The sequence below is a fragment of the Saccopteryx bilineata genome, chromosome 3 (assembly GCF_036850765.1).
Source record: "Saccopteryx bilineata isolate mSacBil1 chromosome 3, mSacBil1_pri_phased_curated, whole genome shotgun sequence".
Classification (NCBI taxonomy): Eukaryota; Metazoa; Chordata; class Mammalia; order Chiroptera; family Emballonuridae; genus Saccopteryx; species Saccopteryx bilineata.
The window spans coordinates 178,185,599-178,205,060 of NC_089492.1; the positions used below are offsets into that span (position 1 = coordinate 178,185,599).

The following is a 19,462-nucleotide window of genomic DNA, read 5'->3' on the forward strand; positions in this document are numbered from 1 at the left end:
GCACACATAACTACTTAAAACACTTTTTTACTAAATGATTATATTATACATAATGTGAAATTGCATCTTATTTTAATATATGTGGAAATCTTAACATGTAAGTTGCTGTACAGATTTTCATTTTTTTTAATATAGTATAGCATTCTCAGCATAGCATTCTTATGTACTGTATGAGTTTTGAAAAACCATATAAAAATGGGAAAAGTGAATTTTAAGTGAATAGGGCATGTACCTACTTTAGGACATTAGCTACCCCTTCTTGGTTTCCATATTGGACTAACAAGTCATTTCTGACAGATGGACTCTATCTTCTGTGTAATTTTGTTTTTCCTTTGACAATCCTTAATAGATACTCAAGTCAGCCCCCTTTTTTATGCAAACTATGCCTATATAGCTCTTCTAGTTCTATCTACATTTAGAAAACAAATCCATGCTACCACGTATAAAATTTCACATATGTAAAGGGTATCAAATCTTTTTCTGAAAATAAATAGCCCACATTTTTACCTATACTCACTGATCTATTTCTCAAATTTTCTATTAATCCTTTTTTGTTCTGGTATTCCTTATGTTTCTTTGGACCTACAGAGCTTCTCATTTAGCAGGATAAAATCTAGTTAACAGCTGGTTTAATAAATACTGGCCTCAGAGCCCCTGGATTCATTATGTGACCTTGGGGTTTATTTCATCTTTAAAATGTGTATGTAGATTTTACTAATAGGTCATTAAGTTAATTTTCCCTCTAAAATTCTTGCTCTGTCTCCAAATGAAATAAATAAAAAGTTAAACAGTATAAGGTTAAAGCAGTATAACACAGCTCTTGCCAGAAATTAACAGCCACAGGGTTGTCGTCACCTGAAATTTCCCTGAGATGCTAATGGAAAGTGAATTGGTGTTGCTCTTGCCTACTGCTTTGGTTTGGGTAATTTGCCATATGACTCAGTGAATTCACTATTCATTACCTCATGATCATCTGCTTGTGTTTCAGAATGAGGAATTGGGGTGGGAGAGTCTTTTAAGAGCAATAGCTCAGAATCACAACGATAATCATATAAAATTTAATTCTGTTATTAGTCTTATAAGCCCTAGTGGTGAGCAATCCAAAGTTTCTTTTTTGATGTGCTGATGAGTCCATGCCAGTGGGAAGTCAGAGCGGTCCTGTGGAATTCAGAATGCTGAATCAGGAGAGAGGGAAAATAGAGTCAGCTTGGCCACCAACAAGCAGTATGATATGGGACAAGTAGCATTCTTCAGTGTCTGCATGTATAAAAGAAAGCAGTTGGGTTAAAGTACCTAATAGTATCTTTCAGATTGATAGTCTGTGGTTCTTTATGTTTTTCTATAAAACAGTAGAGGTGCCTGACCAGGCGGTGGCACAGTGGATAGAGCCTCGGACTGGGACGCAAAGGACCCAGGTTCAAAACCCCGAGGTCGCCAGCTTGAGCACAGGCTCATCTAGTTTGAGCAAGGCACACTAGCTTGAGCCCAAGGTTGCTGGCTTGAGCAAGGGGTTATTTGGTCTGCTGAAGGCCCATGGTCAAGGCACATATGAGAAAGCAATCCGTGAACAACTAAGAAGCTGCGACGAATTGATGCTTCTCATCTCTCTCCATTCCTGTTTGTCCCTATCTGTCCCTCTCTCTGTGTCTCTGTCTCTGTCACAAAAAAAAACCCCCAACAAACAAAACAGTAGAGGTGATCTTTAAGGTTGGGATAAGGCTAATACATATACTCCATGGTGAATCTGTACACAAAGTTAAAAAGGAAAATTTCACAGATTTTTTTATGTATAATTTGTGTTCTTTCTTTTCTCCCATTTACCCTAGGACTATGTGGTGAATGTCACAGAGGAATTCCTGGAGTTCATTTCAGACGGAGCACTGGCCATTGAAGTGTGGGGCCACCGGTGTACTGGGAATGGCAGCTCCCTCTGGGAAGTGGATTCTCTTCATGCCAAGACGAGAACGCTGCATGACAGGTCCGTAGCTTTAGACGCAGAACCAAGATGAGCACTTGAACAGCAGTTAAAAAAATGAATTCTCTAAGCCTGTTTCCTTATTTGTGAAATGAGAATGATAATAGGAACTACTGGTCATTAAAGAAATTCAGTGGGGAAAGGAAATCTTTTCAACAAATGACTGAAAAATTATCTACCAATATAGAAAAAATCTTCAGTCTTTACTTCATACCATGTATAAAACTACATCACCTTAAATGTAAAAGATAACACTATAAAGCTTATAGAAGAGCACAGGAGAATATCTTCTTATAAAGTTGATCATTTGCCTCTTCTATGACCAAGCAATTCCACTCCTAGGTATTTACCCCAAAAAATGAACACATAAGTCCACAAGCAGACTTGTATACTAATGTTCATGGTAACTATAATATTCTAAAACTGCAAATAATCCACATGTCCTTCAATGAGAGAATGGATAAACAGATCGTAGTGTTATTCATGTAATAGAATATTACTCAGAAATGAAAAAGAAAAGAGACTGTTGATATCCATTTGGATGACTCTTAAAGAGATGCAGAATCAAATAAGCCAGACACAAAAGGATACGTACTACTACATGATTCCATTTATAAAAAGTTCTAGAAAAGGCAAAACTAATCTGTGAACTTCCGTGGCTGCTGTGGGGCGGTGTGGGGAGCACGAGTGGGAAGGGGCGTGAGCAGCCTTTCTGAGGTAACGGTGAGATAACTTACACAGGTGTCCACCTTTGTCAGAACTCATCAGACGTGGTGTCTGAGACCTGGACCTTTCCCTGAATGTAAGTTATACCTCAATAAAATAAATAAAAATAACCAATGCCACAGGGGTTTTGAACATTAAATAGAAACTAATCTCTGCAACATCCATAGCACAGTGCCTAGCACCCATGAGCGCTCGGCGAGTAGCACTGTTCCTCACAGTGTTCCTGGGCGATGACAGCGTCGTGCGCTGGCATGTGTTTTGTAGGTGGAACGAGGTGACCCGCAGGATAGAAATGTGGATCTCCATCCTGGAGCTGAATGAGCTGGGGGAGTACGCTGCTGTGGAGCTTCACCAGGCCAAAGATGTCAACACGGGGGGCGTCTTCCAGCTCCGACAGGTGCTACGTTCGTTTTCGGGGTTCCTCTCCATCCCACTATTAAAGTTTCTGAAATGTTTTCATTATTTGCCTCTTCAGTCATTCCCTAATTTGTTTCCTTTCCTTTATCCCTTTCCTCCATCTCTCCCTGTTTCCATTCCTGACACCTGTTTCTACATCACCCGCTCATCTCGTCCTCCCCTCTGCAGGGTCATTCCCGCAGAGTGCAAGTCTCAGTGAAAGCTGTACAGCACTCGGGGACGCTACCACTTATGGTCGAAGCCATCTTGTCGGTGTCCATTGGCTGTGTGACTGCCAGGTCCACCAAGCTCCAGAGAGGGCTGGACAGTTACCAGGTAAGATGGACAGGTTTGAAATAGTATTTAACGAAGACTGGTTAATGCAGAATTAAGGAAATCAGTGATCTATGGTAGAGGCTTGTTTGCGAATATAGCAGAACTCCCTGCCTTAGCCATCTGTCTGTCTCCTCATTCATATTTCCATCATTGCCCTTTTTCTAGATTTAAAATAGTATATAATATTTTTTGTTTGTTTGGTTTGGTTTGGTTTATTTTGTTTGTTTGTTTTTTTTGTATTTTTCTGAAGTTGGAAACGGGGAGGCAGTCAGGCACTTCTCCTATGTGCCCTGGCTGGGAATCGAACCCGGGACTCCTGCACACCAGGCTGACGCTCTACCACTGAGCCAACTGGCCAGGGCCTAAAATAGTATATTGCCTTAGTGTTTATTAATAATCACTTTATTGCCCTGGCCAGGGCACACAGGAGAAGCGCCCATCTGCTTCTCCACCCCTCCCCCTCTCCTTCTTCTCTGTCTCTCTCTTCCCCTCCCGCAGCCAAGGCTCCATTGGAGCAAGGATGGCCCGGGCGCTGGGGATGGCTCCTTGGCCTCTGCCCCAGGCTCTGGAGTGGCTCTGGTCGCGGCAGAGCGACGCCCCGGAGGGGCAGAGCACTGCCCCCTGGTGGGCAGAGCGTCGCCCCCTGGTGGGCGTGCCGGGTGGATCCCGGTCGGGCGCATGCGGGAGTCTGTCTGACTGTCTCTCCCCGTTTCCAGGTTCAGAAAAATACAAAAAAAATAAAAAATAAAAATAATCATTTTATTTATAAACACATTTTAATGCTATAGTACTTATTTACTTCAGGCAGGTTTCATTTTATATCTGGCCCAAATTGTGTTGGATATTTGTTATTACTGCCTGGCCTAATCTACTCTTATTAATATGAAATATCCCCCAAACACTGGCATAATCAGCTTCTTGGAAGATTTACTTTTTTTTTTTTAATTAAAAGTTGCCCTGATCATTTTTGTCCATTCTTCATTTACAAAATCTTCTGTTCTCATTTTTTAAAATTAAAAGATGAAAACCTCTAGCAATTGACCTTTGTATTACCAGAGTAGTACTTGAAAGTAAACTTTTAAAATCAGGAAAACGTCCCTAGCGGCCTGAAGAAATGCATATACTTCCCCAAGTCCCCAGTTTGCTCTCAGATGTGAATTAGGGACTGGTAGAAATCAGGCTGTTAAATCGGGACTCCCTCACTGTCACATGTGAGAGGGACCCCTTCCCTATCATGACAGGGGAAAACATTTCTCTCTGGAGTCCGGGCATCAGCCCAGTCCATCTAAGAATGATTCACCTTCCATCTCCATTTTCTTTTCGTTTCATGGCATTAAGGCGGACACTTTTCTGAAAGTTGAAAAGAACATTGGCTTGGGCTCTTGGGCCTAAGGAAGGCATGGAGTTGTCAGACACTGCCTTTCCTATCTCAGGCCAGACTCCCAAAGCCTGGGAGAGAATGTGAGTGAAAGTATGGGGACAGTCTGCTGTCGGGGGGAGGCTTTTCCCCAAGGCTTTTCCTTGTGTGTGGAGTAGGAACTGGATTGTCTATAGCAGGGGTCCCCAAACTACAGCCCACAGACTGCATGCGGCCCCCTGAGGCCATTTATCCAGCCCCGCCACACTTCTGGAAGGGGCACCTCTTTCATTGGTGGTCAGTGAAAGGATGCATCCGCATCCTGTGCTCCTGGAGTACTTTATGTGGCGTCGCTCACGTACAGTACTACTTCCAGTGACGTGGGACGCACGTGTCACGGCTCCAGAAGCGTGTCATATCACTTGTTACGGCTAGCAGTGACAAATAGGGAACTGGACATTGACCATCTCATTAGCCAAAAGTAGGCCCATAGTTCCCATTGAAATACTGGTCAGTTTGTTGATTTAAATTTACTTGTTCTTTATTTTAAATATTGTATTTGTTCCCATTTTGTTGTTTTTTTTTTTTACTTTAAAATATGTGCAGTGTGCATAGGGATTTGTTCATAGTTTTTTTTATAGTCCGGCCCTCCAACGGTTTGAGGGACAGTGAACTGGCCCCCTGTGTAAAAAGTTTGGGGACCCCTGGTCTATAGTCTCACCCCAGTTTAGTACCTCACTTGGCTGTCTACATTAGGTGGCCCCAGGGCCTGGTAGAAACCATCAGACTTGGAGTGGGGAGACCTGGGTTCTGAAGTCTGGTTCGGCCTGAGTGTAATCTTGACTGGGTAATTTAAACATCAAGTTCCCTTCTCCTCATCTCTAAAATTGTGCAGTAGATTTGGTAATTCTCTGAGGTCCCTTTCTGTAGTAAAATTCGGTGGCTTTGGAAGCCTCTGATCTTAGCTAAAACTTTGAATCTGTGTGTCCTAAATACTGTGAGCTACAGAATATGGAACATCAGTGACTAAATGTTCCCATTTGAGGAACACTGTAAAAATTTCTTACTTGTCCTTTTTAAAACAGCTAGAACTCTTGACTGAAAACTGGTCTTTGTCATTTGAGCTTTCAGATACCTGCCTTCCCCCGTACGCAGTGTTCCTTCAGAGCATAGCACCACTCATGCAGATTTAAACTGTGGCTGTTTTAAAACTTGTATTTCCTTACTTGTTTATTAATGCTGCCATGTTCAAGTAACTTATTCTTTCATTGACATATAGTACTTTGGAATTACTCTGATTCAGTAGCTCAGGCCAGTCCAGAATATGCTGACGACACAACAGTTATCCATCATAAAAGCTTAGGCTAGTTTTCGGTTAATAGAAGTGTCTCTGACTTAAAAAATGATAAATTATTCATTAATATGAGGAATTCAAGAAAATTTATATCAGTATTAGGCTTGAATTACATATACAAATAATAATAGTAGTTACCAAACCAAAACAAAGTGTATATTTAACTCTGTACAGAGAATAATTTTAACTATTTTAAAAGCACTCGTAAATAGCAGGATATTTTGAACTCTCCTTAGATATGAGAATAATTTAATTTTTAAAGCACTTGGAAAAACCAGCTTTCCTATTTTATAACTAGCCCACTTCACTGGCTGTTTGAATATTAACCTTCCAATAACCATAGAAAAATGAAAGAATGTTGTATGTGACCTAGCATTCATTTTGAGTAGAACCTGCCCTCGTATGGATGAATATTCTCTACAAATGGGAATTTCTTTATTCTTAATTTCAAGGCAAATTGCCTCAACTAAAATTCTTTTATTTTCAACACTATGATTTTGTTTTGCCAAATGATTTTGCCAAAATTGTTATATTATTATTGTACAGTGTTACGGGTTTAACACAATTTTGATTTGGTCCTGATGCTGATATATGCAATAGAGGATAATGATAGACCTATATATTATATTTGAAACAGCAGGCTTTACTTTGTTGCAGCAGTCCATTGCAGACTTGTGTGTGGAGAGCTTAGGCTCCCCAGTGGGCTCTTATTGTGAGGGTTTCATCAGGGAGAATGGTGTGGTAAGGCGGGTGCTGCCCCTGCCCTTCTGTGCATGATCTTTGGATTAAATCATTTCATCTTTCAGGGCTTTAGTTGCCTCAAGGCAAAAACTTGGAGGTCAAGCCATGAAGTCTCTAAAGTCCTTTCCCTGTCATTCTGCCTTTTTAAGCCCACTCTAAATCTCAGACAAATAGCTCACCCATAAATATGTAGAATCCATTTGCATAGCAATGCAGTAAGGCGGGTAGCCCTATCTAAGAGCAGTCTTGTTTTTAAATGACCCCTTTATTTTTTAAACTTAATTAATTTATTTATTAATTTGAGATAGACAAACAGGAACAGACAGACAGGAACGGAGAGAGATGAGAAGCATCAACTCATAGTTGCGGCACCTTAGTTGTTCATTGATTGCTTTCTCACGTTTACCTTGACTGGGTGGGGGGGCTCCAGGTGAGCCAGTGACCCATTGGTCAAGTGACCTTTGGGCTCAAGCCAGCGACAATAGGGTCACGTCTATGATCCCACGCTCAAGCTGGCAACCTTGGGGTTTCAAACCTGGGTCCTCAGCATCCCAGACCAACGCTCTATCCACTGCATCACCACCTAGTCAGGCTAAAGTTAAATTCTCTTAGTAATTGTAGACAACTGAATTAAATCCACTAAACCTTTTTGAGATTCCATTAAATGTTTTATTATGCTCATGTTGTGTGTGCTGTCTGTTGTAATGTGTGTGTTAAGTTTAAAGAATTATTTTCCTTGTGTGATTTTTGAGAAACAAAATGCATGTCCTTTGTGTTTATTTTTTTCCTACCAGAGAGATGATGAGGATGGTGATGATATGGATAGTTATCAGGTATTGCTGCTGTCAAACCTGTGGTATGGGGGCACAGCTGCTGCTAATTGCCAGCATTCACAAAGCAGGGGCAGGGCGGAGGAAGGAGGAGCGCAGAGCCAGAATATGCAGTTTTTCACTTGCTTTTGATTTGCTTTCAATTTAAACAGGGATACAGTACTGTCTCTGTAGATTTCTCTGTCAGTTCAGAATTTATAACCGAATACTGCCATTTTGCTATGCCCTCTCAAATTACTAGCTTATAAACCCTTTCTAAGCAAAACCATTATCACTTAAATTGGAGATCTGAAAATTTGTGCAGTTATCCTTCCATATTCCCTAAGTAGATTCTTGTTTGTCCTATAAGAAACTGCACTTAGCTCCTTATATCCAAGAGAGCAGTGTTGTACTAATACACCATTTTACATCAAGAGACTTTTGTTGGATAAGAAAATTGAAGACATTTTATGCACACGGTTTTGTTTCATTTCTCCAGTTGGCTTCTCTCTTCAGGGCCAAGCTTAGCTATCTATAACCTGGAAAATTTAATCTCAGCTTTTTATTATTTTATTTTATTATTTAAATTTTTTTATGGGAGACGGGGGGGGGCAGATAGGGACAGACAGACAGGAAGGGGGAGAGATGAGAAGCATTAATTCTTCATTGCAGCATGTTAGTTGTTCATTGATTGCTTTCTCTATCTCTCTTTTTTTTTTTTTTGTATTTTTCTGAGGTTGGAAACAGGGAGGCAGCCAGACTCCTGCATGTGCCCGACTGGGATCCACCTGGCATGCCCACCAGGGGGCGATGCTCTGCCCATCTGGGGCATCGCTCTGCCACAATCAGAGCCATTCTAGCGCCTGAGGCAGAGGCCACAGAGCCATCCTCAGTGCCTGGGCAAACTTTGCTCCAATGGAGCCTTGGCTGCGGGAGGGGAAGAGAGAGACAGAGAGGAAGGAGAGGGGGAGGGGTGGAGAAGCAGATGGGCGCTTCTCCTGTGTGCCCTGGCCAGGAATCGAACCCGGGACCCCCACACGCCAGGCCGACGCTCTACCACTGAGCCAACCGGCCAGGGCCTCATTGATTGCTTTCTCATATGTGCCTTGACCAGGGGACTCCAGCGGAGCCAGTGACCTCTTGCTCAAGCTAGTGACCTTGGGCTCATGCCAGCAACCAAGGAGTCATGTCTATAATCCCACACTCAAGCCAGTGAACTTGTGCTCAAGCTGGTGAGCCCATGCTCAAGCTATTGACCTCAAGCTTTTGAACCTAGGTCCTTAGCATCCCAGGCCAATGCTCTATCCACTGTGCCACCACCTGGTCAGGATTAGCTTTTTAATATGTGCAAATGTGAAAGTTTACCTAGTCATTACTGACTGGCCTGCTATCATGAAATGTGTGATTATAACAATGGTCAAGGCAGCAAACCAAGATAAACTATTTGGGGTTTGGTTCCCAGTCTCTGTACTCATTCTTTGCATAAACTTTAAAAGTATGCCTTTCTGTACTTAAAACGTGGATGCATTGTAGGTAGAGCTTCAGAAGTCTGCTCCTAATGTAATGTCTTAAGGGTTAGACTAGAATTAAGCAAGTCAGAGCACTTTGAGTAGAATTTTGGGTTTATTTTTCTCCTCCTAATTTTACTAAGAAAGAAAACAAGCAAGCAAAAACAAACTGAGAGGAAGATCCCCATGGATCTTAGCAACGCCATATACTAACTCCTGCGGCTGTCTGTGTGCTTCTTGCCACGTGTCCACGTGAAGTTCAGTGGCTGCTGCTGGGAGTTCTGAAAGCATGGCTGACTGCATGTTGGGTTTTTGCATGGGAAATTTTTGGTTAGCTCATGGTAGGGGTTGGAGCTACAAGCATTGTTGCAAATTTGAAAGGTTCTTGGCTGATCTCTTCTTTGCATTTTGGAAAATATAAGTCATCAGGCCATTGAACTATGAACTATGAAAATGCCTGTCATTTTCCATTCCATTTGCTGCTACATGGTTTGGGTTCTGTTCATGGTGTTCTTCAGCTTGGAATTGCAAATCTTTCAGATGAATACCTACAATTTAAATATACACACACACACACATACACCCATGTAGGTAGGAATCATCCAACAGCTGGTGTAGTTTGAGTCTCCTTTGCTTTTAGGTATAATTATTCTTTTGGAAATATAGGGGCTTTGATTTCTGAGTAATGGGATTCTCAATCAGCATGCAGTGTTTCTGAGGCCTTTTTGCTTTCTTGCATATTAATCACATAGCAATGTTCAATGGCCTTTCCTAATAAAAAGTTTTCTAATCAATGAAACATCTTTTAAAAAGAAAAGAAAAATAGTTGTCTGTGCATGCTACAGAAAAATGCTTTCCTTCCCTGATGTCAGGAAGAAGACTTAAACTGTGTAAGAGAGAGGTGGTCTGATGCACTCATTAAACGACGAGAATACTTAGATGAACAGATTAAAAAAATCAGCAATAAGAAAGGTATGTAAGATTGAACTCTTCCCTGGAAATAGCTTTTCACTTCTAGACAATGGTGGTGGGTTTGTTCTTTCCTTCATTGGATAATTATCTCAGTGTTTAACCTTATAACAGTTATAGATATTTGTGTATCATACTGTACAATATTAGTTAAGAAGACTCTGAATTTGAAATTAATGTTTTCATAAAACTCTGGCTTAATTGTGATATTAAACATTCAACTCAAATTTTGTTTTGATGACTGCAAATATGATCAATACCATATCTCAGCCATGAGGTGTTTCAGGCTCAGAACATGAAACTGACAGCTGTTACAAGTACTTCTGAAAGCCCAGCATTTGGCAGTTCAGCCCCAGCTACTGTTGGGAGGTAGCCATGTTCTCAGCCTACAGCTGCGCCCATCATGACCAAGCTCCACACATGCAGTTTGCTTATGCTCTTAGATTTTAAAGTAAAAATATGCTCTTAAAGCCCTTATCATCATCCTGACTTTCTGATCCACTCATTGTGGTTGATTCTGCACCAAGGAACATCACAGGTGTTAATCTATTTCATGAAGAAGTTAGCAAAAATTTTCCATCAATAAAACATCTTGGCACAACATTCTTGGTGTTTGTGTATGTACTCATAAAAGAAACTGAAAATGCTAATGCAAACTCACTTTGACTATGCCGAGGGAACTCCAGAGTTGGATTATAGGTAAAAGGATTTCAAAATATATCAAATAAAGTCTCTTCATCATTACCATGAAGAACAATAAAGTTAGCTTTGTAGAGTGAGGTATATTTAATCCTCTATCTTTATAAAACAGTATATAGTATTTATAAAGTAGTGTCACATCCATCATTTCATTTGATCATTCCAAACCAGAGCATGACGTAGATAACCCTCAATAATCCCTTTTGACAGATTAGAAAACTAAACTCATCTGTTTAGTAACTTCCCCAAATTACAGAACCAGTAAAATAACCCATCTTCTCATCCCTGTTCCAATGCCCTTTCTACTCTTCCTGGTTATGGTTCATCAACTTAGTGTCGCAGACTCTCTGAGCCCACCTGGTGCTTAGGCTCAAACTCCAAAGCTTCAGATCATTTCTAATATGGCAGATGTGTAAGCCATGTGTGGATATCACCAAATAATAATCTATTTTAAATGTAGAAATTGGACTTTCTTCTTTCTTGCTACTCATCCCCTCTTTTTGTCGCACAGAGAAAACTGAGGACGACATGGAGCGGGAGGCCCGGCTTGTGGAGCAGTGGGTGGGGCTGACGGAGGAGAGGAATGCCGTGCTGGTGCCCGCGCCTGGCAGTGGCATCCCCGGGGCGCCTGCCGACTGGTGAGCCCACCTTCCCGTCTGTGCACGCCCGACAGGACAGTTCAGGTGGCCTGTGGCAAGAGTCATGCAAGTGACTTTCCAGGATTATCCCAGGAAATGTTAAGCAGTATGAGCTGCCCAGGGCAGGGGCACCCATCTCCAGTGCTGCTTGTTGGTTTTCCTCCCCACCATGGCCGACTTGCTGTCACAGGAAGCTGAGAGCATTTATTACCTGCCAAAGAATCCAACACCACACTCTTCGGTTCCTCTCTGAAAGCAACTTGGACATGGTTTCCTGATCTCCAGAAATTCTCTTATTTGGACTCAGAAAAAGGGTGTTTCCAGGGTGTAGCTGAAGAGGGCAGATAATATATCTAAACTGCGATCAATCAGTTGCTATGTCAGTCCTGATACTCATAAAAAAACAGCGTGATATCTTAGTGATATCTTAGACTCGAGTCAAATAGGTCTAGATATAGTTTCCAGCTGTAGCTATTTCATGTTGTTTACTTAATTCCTCTGCGGCTTTATTCCTAATTGTTGATGGAGCTGCCTTTTGCTACTGTTTTACAGATTAGCGATAATGTCAAAAAAAAAACCACCTTGTTTATAGTGCCCATTCATTAAATGGTAACTACTAATGCTGCTTATTCTTGTTCTTATTTAAAAAATATGCCCTGGGCATTTCAGAGAAGTCAGATTTCTTTTGAACACAAAATGTACATGCCCAGATAATCTCTTTTGGGTAGGCGTCAAAACATTAGTGATGTTATTTGTGTCTGTAGTGATAAATGGCGGTGTAATTGATTCCATGGTATTATGTAACTAGAACATCAGAATTTGCAGGCACATAATTTGTCACCTGACATTTCTCCCTGCAGATTTTCCTTCTGTGCGAGAATCCCATAGGTCCCGTGCTGAATCCCATAGGTCCCATGCAGTGTGTCGGCAGCCACTTAGGGTAGGCAGTAAGCCTAGTCCCAGTTATGTCCTGCTCTCTGAGGCCCTCTTTAGACTGTTTTGCCTCAGTTGTTTCATTTGAGATATTTCTAAACATCAGATCACCTTGAGCATTTGTAAAATGTAGAGTCCTGGCCTTGGCCAGTTTGCTCAGTGGTAGAGTGGTGGCCCAGCATATGGACATCCTGGGTTCAATTCCCAGTCAGGGTACACAGGAGATGTGACCATCTGCTTTTCTGCTCCTTCCCTTCTCTCTCTCTCTCTCTCTCTCTCTTCATCTCCCGCAGCCATGGCTCTGTTGGAGCAAGTTGGCTTCTGGTGCTGAAGATGGCTCCATGGCCTCACCTCAGGTGCTAAAATAGCTTGTTTGCTGAGCAACGGAGCAACAGCTCCAGATAGGCAGAGCATCGCCCTGTAGGGGGCTTGCCATGTGTATCCTAGTTGGGGCACATGCGAGAGTCTATCTCTCTGTCTCCCCACTTTTCACTTAAGAAAAAAAAAATGTCAAGTCCTGGGTCCCCTTCCTATTTCCTGTTATTTGGAAGAAACAGGATGGGCCCAGGACGTTCATTGTAAGAGGCCCGCAAGCTGACTCTGATACCGATGGGCAGGTTTTTGATAAAACACTGCTTTGACCTTTCCTGCACACAACCCTAACTGCTTTCGGGCATTGCTCCTTCTCTCCTTCTCTGAGCTTTTGGATATTGGTCTCTTGGGTTTTGACCCTGTCTCTGTTCCCACTCTAATGACCTCCCTGTCTTTTTTCCTATCACTCAAATTATTTTTAGAAAGGCTTCATATTAATCTTTGTCTCAATTTATTACATGTAATTCATGTAACTGGTAGTTCTTATATAAGTCGCATAATTCCCATGGTTTGTGTTAATAAGAATGTTAAGAAATGTGAAAATATTTCACTAATAGAACCCCTATCTCTACAGTAGTTTTCCTCTGCATCCAGTGCCTCTGTGGTATCTGATTATCTTTCAAGATCTAAAACACATATTTGGTTATGATTAAATTTTGTTATTAAATTTAGGATCCCTCCACCCGGAATGGAAACCCACATACCAGTTCTCTTCCTGGACTTGAATGGTAAGTAGACCCCTAACATTCCACGTGTTATCATATTTAACTAAGGTTTGTAATCTATTCAGACCCACATAACTTTGATCCTAAAATCACTTTTCTAATAATTCATATGCCATATCTAGGTGACATTAGTCCAACCCAAGAGAGGTGTGGATATTTAATCTTAAAAAATGAGCACTTGGGAATTTGAGAACTTCATGTAGAAATTTTAAAGCAATTATTGCTCTGTAATGTTAAGAGATACAGAAGTTACCTGAGAAAGTGGTCATTCTCAGAGATTCTGAATCTTTAGGCTTTGCAAGGGCCTAGGCATATGCATTTCTGACTGTGTCCTTTGCTCAGTAGTGTTGATGGCAGAATATGATCCCACAGTCACCCTGTGTTAAGGGTTGTCGTATGCTACAGCAATTAGATCAAACCTGGTTGAACCTAGAACAGTGGATTTTAATATGTTTTAGCAATAAGATCCACCTTCACAATGAAATCTTAAATGGAACCCCATGTGCAGAATACAGAAGCAGAGCTTCTGAGTTTGGGGATAGGCAGGCTCTGTCAGGCTCTTCTGCAAGACCTTTGGCATTCTCAAAACATTGCCTCAAATCATGAATGGATAGACGATATGGGGAGATTGATTTTGGCTTTCATATGAAGAATTTTCTTTAAAGCCTAGAAGTAGACTGCACCTCAGGAAGTGCTGAGTTTTCTGTTATTGGAGATAAACAAGCAAAAACTAGATGACCACTTGCAGAGATTTGTGAAGGGTGAATCCCACTTTTGGTACGGCATTAAAATATGATGATCAGATTTCTCCCAAGTGCTCAGAATTTTGATTCTACATTGGTGATTGAACTTCTCAAGTCTCTATGGCAGTGTCAGTTATATAAGTAGGACCACAAACCTAACACTAGATTACAACCCAATGAGGATAATTCCTACTGAGGAATTAACGTCAGAAAGCAGCGATATTTTAAGATATATATTAATAAAAATGTTTGTTCCTAGAATTACATATAGAATATTCAGTCCATTTTGTAGGAGATTCACAAAGGTACCTTTTTTGGTCCCATAGTTGTTTCTGTAAAGGATAAATATTTTGAGTATTGGAATCTCTGTATCAACAGCAGGATAAGGAATAAAAGACAAAATAAAGTAAGGGTGTTACATGTAACCAGCATCTAGTTGATCTTTCATTAAAAACTGACCTTTCCCTCACTTTTGTTTTCCGTACCCTGACTTGGTTAGCAGATGACCTCAGTGCCAATGAACAGCTTGTGGGCCCCCATGCCTCGGGCGTGAACTCCATCCTGCCCAAGGAACATGGCAGTCAGTTTTTCTATCTGCCCATCATCAAGCACAGTGACGAGGAGGTAATTGACCCCTAAGGTTCTCCTTGAGGGCTTGAGATTACTGTATATGTCTGTGGCCTATCTTCCCATTAAACTATTATGGTCTGCTTTGGCAAATAGAATAGGTAACTTTAAAAAATAAGACTTGTGGGTTGTCATTCAAAAAAGGTGAGGAAAAATATTCTTCAGTTGAGTTGCATTTATTTTCTTTCTCTACTGGGTGATACAAAATTGCTATACCTGACTTGTATCCTGTTTCCATGTCCACATCCTTCTCACATTTTTAGGTTTCAGCCACTGCCTCTTGGGACTCCTCGGTACATGATTCCATTCACTTGAATCGGGTCACTCCCCAGAATGAAAGGATTTACCTGATAGTGAAGACCACAATCCAGCTCAGCCACCCAGCTGCTATGGAGTTAGTGTTACGAAAACGGATTGCAGCCAATATTTACAACAAACAGGTAGTACAGGGCCTAATTCTGCAGTTGCATGTATGAGCTTGAAGTTTTTTCCTTCTATCACAGAGTAGTGTTTTGTGGTGTTAACGCAGTTGATGTGCATATTGTTACATCATACCGGCCAAGTTACAGAGTGGTACTCATCTATCCAGAATAATAGGGTCTGAGGACAGCAGAATGTCATCCACAAGGACTTTTCCACCTGACCAATTTGAGACCTATTATCCTAGGAGGCATTGGAGCTATGAGATTGCACTATTTGAAAAGGGTTAAGTGCCAGACCCAAGAGGATTAGTGATGAAACCAGGACAACATGCAGGCTCCAAATAAACCCCTCTCCGAATTCATCCCCAGATCTCACCTCAGAGTGCTGTCTGCAGAACTGATCCTCTCTGGCTTTCTTCTGACTGTGCCAAGATGAACTGATTAAACCCTGATGTGATCAAAAGAAAGGCAGTAAAGAGAGAGAGAGGCAACCACACACACACACACACACACATACACACACACACACACAACCCTAAATTGGTTGCAAATTCTATAATCTGTCCAAATAACAGCTGTATGTCATTGTCCCTCAGGGATGGAAACAGTTTTTTTCTTTTTTTTTCTGTCCATTTTTTTCTATTTTGAGTATTGTGTGTGTGTCAAAAACAGTGAATGATAATTTGTAAAACACTAGATAGCTTATATTTTCCTATCAATTAATTCAGCTTTTCTTTTCCACCAGAGTTTCACCCAGAGTTTGAAGAGGAGAATGTCATTAAAAAATATATTTTATTCCTGTGGTGTAACCTATGAAATAGTATCCAATATACCAAAGGTAAAGTATAGATTACTTTTTTAAAAGATCGCAACATAAGTAATAGAGAATGTGAATTCTTGAAACTTTTAAATCATTTTCTCACCACAGTTTTTATTTTAAAAATCCTGTTTGTATCAAAGTATTAGAACTGTCTTCTTGTCCCTTTAGGCAACGGAGGAGATTGAGGACCGGGAAACGCTGGCTCTCATGGCAGCCAGGAGCGAGAATGAGGGCACGTCCGATGGGGAAACATACATCGAGAAGTACACACGGGGCGTGCTGCAGGTGGAGAACATCCTGAGCCTGGAGCGGCTCCGGCAGGCAAGCAGCTGGACCTGGGGCTGAGTCCCAGCCTCTGGCCCATGGGAACAGCAAGGGGACCCAGCAGGGGGACCCAGGGCCGAGTCCCAGCCTCCACCCACAGGGACAGGGATGAACTGAACATGTTTACCAAACACCTTCTCTCTAAATCTCTCCAGAAGTAAACCTTGAGTAGAGATCTCATTAGACAAAGCAGTTACATTAACAAAGTAGAGCAACAATTCAAATAATGGTTACATTTTATTGAATACCTTTTACTTAAGCACTGTGCCTAAGGCATTTAGATACATTAGTTTACTGAATCTTCAAGATAACCCAATGAGGTAAGTACTGTTCTGATCCCCATGTGTAAATGAGAAAATGGAGGCTAACACAAGTTAGCTAACCCGCCCAAGATTACACAGCTAGGAGGTGGTACAAAGTTGGATATAAACCTACAAAGCTTTACTACAAAGTCCATATGATTAACCACATACTCTTACTAGTTCCTTCATTTTCAGTCTCTGGTCAACTTGGTGGCACGGCATGACATTCAGGTGAAAATCCACTAGGTAGTGGGACTGTAAGATAGGAGGTGTCATTTCTTAGAAACAATTTTTTTTTGACAGAGACCGCAAGAAACAGAGAGGGACAGATAGGGACAGACAGGAAGGGAAAGAGATGAGAAGAATCGATTCTTTGTTGCTGCACCTTAGTTGTTCATTGATTGCTTTCTCATATGTGCCTTGACCAGGGCGGGGGGACTACAGCAGAGCGAGTGACCCTTTGCTCAGGGCGGTGACCTCACACTCAAGCTGGTGAGCCCATGCTCAAGCCATGTGGGTTTTGAACCTCAGTCCTTTGCATCCCATTTCAACACTCCATCCACTGCACCACCGCCTGCCTGATCAGGCAGAAACAATTTTTAAAGGTCATAGAAAGTGTGTTTGGAGCAACAAGAGGACTAAGTTTGGTATCTGTTAAGAAAATGTTCCTTTAGTGAAGTCCCACCTAAATTGCTGCATAAGTAAAACACAAACAGCATAAAAGTTTATTGTAGTTTTATAAATGAGATATAGTTATTTCTTCTATGTTTCTTCTGCCCATCTATTTAAAAAATCTACAACAGCCTGGCCAGCTAGCTCAGCGGTAGAGTGTCGGCCCGGTGTGTGGAAGTCCCGGGTTCCAATTCCCAGCCAGGGCACACAGAAGAAGCGCCCATCTGCTTCTCCACCCCTACCCCTTTTCTTCCTCTCGTCTCTCTCTTCCCCTCCTGCATTCGAGGTTCCATTGGAGCAAAGTTTGCCCGGGCGCTGAGGATGGCTCTGTGGCCTCTGCCTCAGGCGCTAGAATGGCTCTGGTTGCAACAGAGCAATGCCCCAGATGGGCAGAGCATCGCCCCCTGGTGGGCATGCCGGGTGGACCCAGTCAGGTGCATGCGGGAGTCTGTCTCTCTGCCTCCCTGCTTCTCACTTCAGAAAAAAAAAAAAAAATTTACAACATATAAATGTGGTTCTGTGTTTGTTTTAAGAGAGAGAGGCAGGCAGGGAGAGAGACAGGAACATCAAGCTGCTCCCGTATGTGTCCTGACCAGGGAATTGAACTGGCAACCTCCAGGCTCTGGAATGATGCTCCAACTAAGCCATCCAACCAGGGCTTAATTTTTTTTATTGATTGATTGAATAACAGAGAGATAGAGAGTGGGGGGAGGGGAAGCACTCATTTCTTGTTCTACTCAGTCGTGCATTCGCTGCTTGCTTCCCGTGTGTGCCCTGACCAGGTATTGAACCCACAACTTTGTCATAGGGATGATGCTCTTAACTGACTGAGCTCACTCGCCAAGGCCATATAAATGTATTTAATTCAGCAGTTTACCTGGTTTTATTTATGAAAAAATGTTTTTGATTTGTCAAAAAAATTAGTGGTACTTAAAGTTTCAGGTTTACCATAAATGCTCCAGGTTGTAGAGATCCAGTTAGAAGCAGGCTGGTGTGCCTTCATTACAGGTGCTCCTAGACACAAACTTCTAGCTAGAGCAGCCTAGAAAATGAACTCTTTAGAAATTGTGCACATTTTGAGGGCAGTAACGCCAGACCGTTTTACATGCAGACTGTGGCCCAGCAGCCTTACTTTACCCAAGTTTCTGGTACCAGAATTCTGCATCTCATCTATTTTCTGTTCTGGGGCAGGTTTCAGAAATGGAAGTCTAGATTTCCTATATTCAGTGGCACTCAGTGAGTATACTGGCTTTCTTTTACCTCGGTCCCTATTGCCTGGTACACTTAACCAAAGACCTACATTCCCTATGTGTTACAATAAGGCACAGTTGCAGCACTATCATGGCCATGGGGAAAATAATAAAAATGAAAAAGACTCAAACTTCAGCAGGCTGAGAATGTGAGTAAAACACAAGACTTACTCAGAAGGCCACAACTGTGACATAGGTAGTAGGGTGACTAGTATCTCTACTAATATTGACATAGAAACTGGCAACATTCCTTCAGAAACAGAAGTGGCTTTGTCTTCTGTTGCCCAGAAGGGAGAGCTACATGGTACAAGAGCTCTTCTAATGACATTCTATATGGCAACTCACCTCAAGGAACCTGTGCATTTGAGAAAGAGAAAATGCGGATAAGGATGGAAGAGGATAAAGGATCCCATGTGATACAATTCTGGATAACTTTGAAAGAAAGTATGCATTTGTATGGCCTGGTTTATGGTAATGCTGTGCCAGACAGTGTGCTGTGGCCCAGTGATATTTCACAGAGTCTAAGTGGAAGCTGGGGTGTTCACGATAACCCTCATGAAGTTGAAGACTGCTTCCCTGAGAAAGTGCATAAAGAAGTGGGAGGGAGGGACAGCTACTCCCAGGAGCTTGTTCCCTCCGCTTGGCTTGTTGTCCTAGTCTAACAGAGTTGATGAAGTCATCCCGTATGACATGAGCTCATGGCAGAATGAAGAACTGGAGAGATCCCCTGAGTCATCATCAGAGGGGAGTAGAAAGGGAACAAA

The 19,462-nt window shown here is 41.9% G+C and overlaps 1 protein-coding gene across 1 annotated transcript in view; it reads left to right on the forward strand.

Annotated features, from left to right (window-relative positions):
* Positions 1-19,462, forward strand: part of KIF13A (kinesin family member 13A) — a 287,998-nt gene that overhangs the window by 248,623 nt on the left and 19,913 nt on the right. Inside the window, 11 exon segments of the mRNA XM_066268312.1 lie at positions 1,827-1,978; positions 2,966-3,098; positions 3,287-3,433; positions 7,680-7,718; positions 10,075-10,174; positions 11,382-11,508; positions 13,486-13,541; positions 14,781-14,905; positions 15,172-15,348; positions 16,076-16,168; positions 16,319-16,471. Coding sequence (XP_066124409.1) covers positions 1,827-1,978; positions 2,966-3,098; positions 3,287-3,433; positions 7,680-7,718; positions 10,075-10,174; positions 11,382-11,508; positions 13,486-13,541; positions 14,781-14,905; positions 15,172-15,348; positions 16,076-16,168; positions 16,319-16,471 — 1,302 coding nt within the window.